The following is a 5,190-nucleotide window of genomic DNA, read 5'->3' as shown; positions in this document are numbered from 1 at the left end:
ATGACGCTTAGCCGTTTCTAGGAATTCGTAGATATACCCTTTCAAATTCTGGATACTCACCATGTCTTTTGATCCAAGTCGCTATCCCCTAAAAATTTCAACCCAATACCATTAGCTGTTCCTGAGATATTGCAGATATGCCTTTTGACAATCTGGATACGCATAGTTTCTTTTGATTTACTTTAACATTAGTAAGCTAAGTACCTATGTAATTGATACATGTATTTGATACCATTACTGATGTATTACAGATCCTCCCTTTTGACAACTTGGATGTACATGATGTCCTTAGAATTATTTTACCTTCTCCCGAAAGTTTTATCATAATACACTTAGCCGTTCCTAAGATATTGAAAATGCCCCATTTGATTACCTTGTTTTACATTATGATTTTGTTATACATGCGATGAAAGTGTCAACTTCATGCCCCTACTGTTCTTGAATGCTGCAAAATACTGTTTTGACAACATCGAAGCACATAGTATCGTCTGGTTTAGTTCAACATTCCCCTCAGCATACCTTAGAAGTTTCCAGTTAGTAATCCTATTCGTTCCTATATATGTTCGTATATATAGTAAACAGGTGTTTTTCGTGACCAGTATGCATGCAGGGTCTTATGAACTACATTAACATCCCTCTTAGTATTTTCTGAAACTTTCAACTTTATGCTCTACCACTGTTGAGACATTGAAAATACGCCCTTTCAACAATCTGGATGCAGGTCTTTCATTCCATTTATTTCATCATACTTCTCAACACTCCATGAAAATTTTGACATGGCAACCTTGACCGTTCTTCAGTACTGAAAGTACGCCCTTTTGACAATTTGTTTGAACATGGTGTCATTTTAATTACTTTCCTATCTTCCTCAACGTGCCCTGGAAGTTCCAAATCTATACAGTCAGCCGTTCGGGAGACATTGCAGATACGCCCTTCTGACAACCAGGATACGCATAAAATCTCTTGAACATTGTGTCCTTGGATTTGATTCTAGGTCCCCCTCAGCATGCCTTGCAAGTTGTAAGTTAATTTAGCCGTTCCTGAAATATAGCCAAGTATTTTGACAATTAATGTCCTTAAGGCTTCCCCTTCTATTACCTCTTCTATACTCCCTGAAAAGTCAGTTACTTCTATGAAATTTCTGGGTGTTACTATCTCTTGAGTTAACGCTCTTGTTCGGCAGGGTTGCCAGTATAGAGGGAACGGGTTGAAAACGCTATTAGTCTTCTCAGAGTAGCTCTGTTCAAGGCTGCTTGGATGGGCCATGTTTGGGTCGATGTTGCGGTTGAAGAGGTGTCGATTTATAACGTCAACCCATCTGATGCACGGCTCCCTCGAGGACATTTTCAGACAATCGAGGGATTGAGGTCCGATACGATCCTTGCAGGGGTAGTTAATGAGAGGCGGAGTAAGTGGCCGTACCATCTTAGAGAACGAGCTTCTTCTTGGGTGGAGAGGTTCGCTAACTTGAAGATCCTCAGGATCTCAGTATTGCGGATCTTGTGATACCGTTTGACGCCTTCAACTCGAGACAGGTGTCTAGTTTGGATGGCATCGACCTTTCTTAGCTGTGTCTGCGTTATTGGCCATGTCTCATACGAGTACAGCATGATGCTTGAGACTGTGGCGTTGTAGATACGGGCTTTTGTAAGGTGACTAATTTGCGGTTTGTGGGAGACTGCTCTCAGAAGCCGTCCGAATACAGTTTGCCTTGGCTGATCTGGCTGAGATTTCGGCGTTGATAGCGCCATTTGATGACATAATTGATCCGAGATAAGTGAACTGCCTTATCACATCAACTACCTGACCGTTGATCGCAACAGTTAAGGGTGATTCAGATGCGGTCTATTGTACTGGCAGGTGTGCGTGTAACTGAACCCTTGTAACTGAACCACCGTGTAACTGAACCACCGTGCAACTGAACCCCTGTATAACTTAACCCCTGTGCAACTAAACACTTGTGTAACTGAGCCACCGGGCAACTGAACCCCATTTAACTAAACCCCTGTGCAACTCAACTCCATTTAACTGAACCCCATGTAACTAAACCCCCGCGTAACTGAACCCCCGTACAACTGAACCACCATGCAACTGAACCCCTGTGCAACTGAACCACCGTGCAACTGAACCCTCGTGTAACTGAACCACTGCACCGAAGCATGTAATTAACCTTTTTGAAACTAAACGATAAACAACTACGAGCGTAGAAAATACCACAAAATAAAAACAACAAAATAAGCAAAGTGGTAAAAACAATTACAGTATGTAGACGGTAAGAGCCGCTTTTTACCCCCCCCCCCGCCCGAAAAAAAATAGTTTAAGGAAAATACCCCACGGAAAATAACATCTCACGGAAAATACCCCCTCCCAGAAAATACCTACCCGTGGAAAATCTCCCCCCCCCAAAAAAAAAAGATACCTGTTGCGGTTTTGTAGTCTCCAATCACTTTCGGCTTATAAAAAAAAAAAAAAAAAACCGGGGGATTATCAAACAATTTCTACCTCCATCCTCGTGTCCGTAATAGTCTTTTCAGGGAAAAAGAAAATAATACTTTAAATCTTTTCTTTGTTTAAGACTTTATAGTTTGGCGTGCTATTTGTATGCTGGAGAAAACTTTTCAGCAATTTTTAACAACATACAACCTTTTAAAAATCTGGACACAAGCAGTACTGTTTAATATAGTTTCATACCTCCTCTAGTTGACCTGAAATGAAAACTTGATACCATTCGCAAAAAAATCTGTTTACTTTCTTTGATAGCTTGGATACACTTACGCTATTTTGATTTGGTTAAATTTTAAGAGCAGAAATGGGAGAGTTGGCGTGGGAAGTAGGGAGTTGAAGGGGGATTAGTTGCCCTCAAATCACTTTCGACTATTAAAAAGGGCATCAGCCCTTTCTATTTTTAATCGAATAAGCTCTTTTCGAAGTTCCCACGACAACTCCTTCGATACGAAGTGCCCTGGTCTAAACGACAACAAAAATAATACATTATACCCACATCAATCCTTACTATAAAAATGTCAAGCCTTCCAATCACTTTCGACTTTTAAAAAGGGCACTAGGCCTTTCCATTTCCAATTGAATGAGCCCTTTTGGAAACGACAGGGCTTTCTATCACCTTATTTGCCCCTAGGGCATAAATTTCAACCCTTACTCTAAGGTCTATTAGGGTGGTTGTCATCCTTTAAGACCGAATTTCCAGAACTTTCAACTACGTTAAACAACATGGCTATCTCAAAATTTTGATTGGATATGTTTGGGGAAATGGTGGGCGTGAGAGGGGCGGTAGTCGCTCTCCAATCACTTTCAACCATATAAAATAGGCCTAGCCCTTTCAATTTCCAATCAAATGAGCCCTTTTGAAGTTTCTATGACAAAACCTTCAATAAAATCTTATGTGCCCCCAGGGCATAACTTATCACCATTGTCCTGAGTGCTGGGGGGGATGTCATTCTCAAAGACCTTATTTCCCGAACTTTCTACTACATTGAACAAAATGACTATCGGAAAGTTTTGATTGTATGTGTTTGGAGGAATGGTAAGTGTGACGGGGGGTTTAGTTACCCTCCAATCACTTTTGACTATTACAAAGGGCACTAGTCCTCTCAATTTCGAATTGAATGAGCCCCTTTTGAAGTTTTACGACAACTCTATCTGTAAAAACCTTATATGCCCCAGGGCAGAACTTACAACCTTTGCCCTTGGGGCCCTGGGGGGTTTGTCATCCTTAAATACATAATTTCCAGAACTTTCAACTAGGTTGAAAAAAATGGCTATCTCTAAACTGTGGGCGTAAGAGGGGGGTTAATTACTCTCCACTCACTTTTGACTATTAAAAAGGGCAATTTCAATTTCCAATCAAATGAGCCCTTTTTGAAATTTCTGAAATTTTTGAATTTTCTTGCCCTGAGGGCTGTGGGGGGCTGGAGGGGTTTTCATCCTTAAAGACCTATTTTCTTAAACTTTCAACTACGTTGAATAACATGGCTATCTAAAATATTATTTGGATGTGTTTGGACAAAAGATGGGCTTGAGAGGGGGTTTAGTTGCCTTCAAATTACTTTCGACTATTAAAAAGGGCACTGGCCCTTTGAATTTCCAATTGAATGATCCCTTTTTCAAGTTTTTACGACAAAGATTTCAATAGAAACCTTATATGCCCTCAGGGCATAACTTATAACTCTTGCCTTGAAGACTGTGGGGGGAGTGTCCTGCTCAAAGGTATAATTTTCTGAACTTTGAACTGCGTGGAACAAAATGGCTATCTCAATATTTTTATTGAATGTGCTTGGGGAAACGATTGGCTTGGACGGGGTGTAAGTTGCCTTCCAAACACTTTCTACCTTTAAAAAGGGCACTAGCCATTTCAATTTCAAATTAAATGAGTCCTTTTTGTAATATCTACGACAACGCGTTATATAAGTACCTTATATCTTCCCTAGGCATAATTGACCACCATTGCCCTGAGGGCTGTGGGGGGGTGTCGTCATCCTTAAAGACTTAATTTTCAGAACTTAAAACTTCGTTGAATGAAATGGCTATCTAAAAGTTATGATTAGATGTTTTTTGGGGAAAAGGTAGGCGTGAGAGGCTGGTTAGTTGCCCTAAGGGCTGTGGGGGACTGTCCTCAAAAACATAATTTCTATCTGGAAATCAACTACGCTGAACAAAATGGCCATCTCAAAATTTTGATTGGATGTGTTTCGGGAAATGGTGGGCGTGGAAGGGGCGTTAGTCGCCTTCCAATCACTTTTGACTATTAAAAAGGGCACAAGCAATTCCATTTTCAAATTGAATTAGCCTTTATTGAAGTTTCTATGACAACCTCTTCAATACGAATTGCCCTTTTTTTTACAAAGGAAAAAGTTAATAAATAATACATTGTGCCAACATCGTTCTTATATGCCCCCAGGGCATAACTTAAAAGCTGTGCCCTGAGGGATGTGGGGGAGTGTCCCCCTCTTTACTTAGTCCCTGTTTCTTGTCTCGTTCTCAAGTTTCCCTGTTCTTTACTTAGGCAGCGCGATCGCGCTGCCTATGATTTATACAAAAACTTTCTATATAGACCTTATATGCACCCAGGGCATAACTTACAACCCTTTCACTGAGGGCTCTGAGGGGGTTATCGTCCTAAAAGACTTAATTTCCAGAACATTCAACTACGTTGAACAAAATGGATATCTCAAA

The 5,190-nt window shown here is 40.6% G+C and overlaps 1 protein-coding gene across 1 annotated transcript; it reads right to left on the bottom strand.

Annotated features, from left to right (window-relative positions):
* Window positions 1-1,346: 1,346 nt before the first annotated feature.
* On the bottom strand, window positions 1,347-1,751 carry LOC148947494 (uncharacterized). The gene has a single exon (XM_089095910.1). The coding sequence runs from the start codon at window positions 1,749-1,751 to the stop codon at window positions 1,347-1,349; it is 405 nt and encodes a 134-aa protein (XP_088952036.1).
* Window positions 1,752-5,190: the final 3,439 nt, after the last annotated feature.

Source organism: Artemia sp. Qi Xiang Cuo, chromosome 10, assembly GCF_049724085.1.
Source record: "Artemia sp. Qi Xiang Cuo chromosome 10, ASM4972408v1, whole genome shotgun sequence".
NCBI lineage: Eukaryota > Metazoa > Arthropoda > Branchiopoda > Anostraca > Artemiidae > Artemia > Artemia sp. Qi Xiang Cuo.
The sequence above is the reverse complement of the archived record's forward strand: the minus strand, read 5'-3'. Positions and strand labels throughout refer to the sequence as shown.

Coding starts and splice junctions, on each gene's coding strand:
- LOC148947494 (XM_089095910.1), bottom strand. CDS start 1,751: ATGGCGCTATCAACGCCGAAATCTCAGCCAGATCAGCCAAGGCAAACT.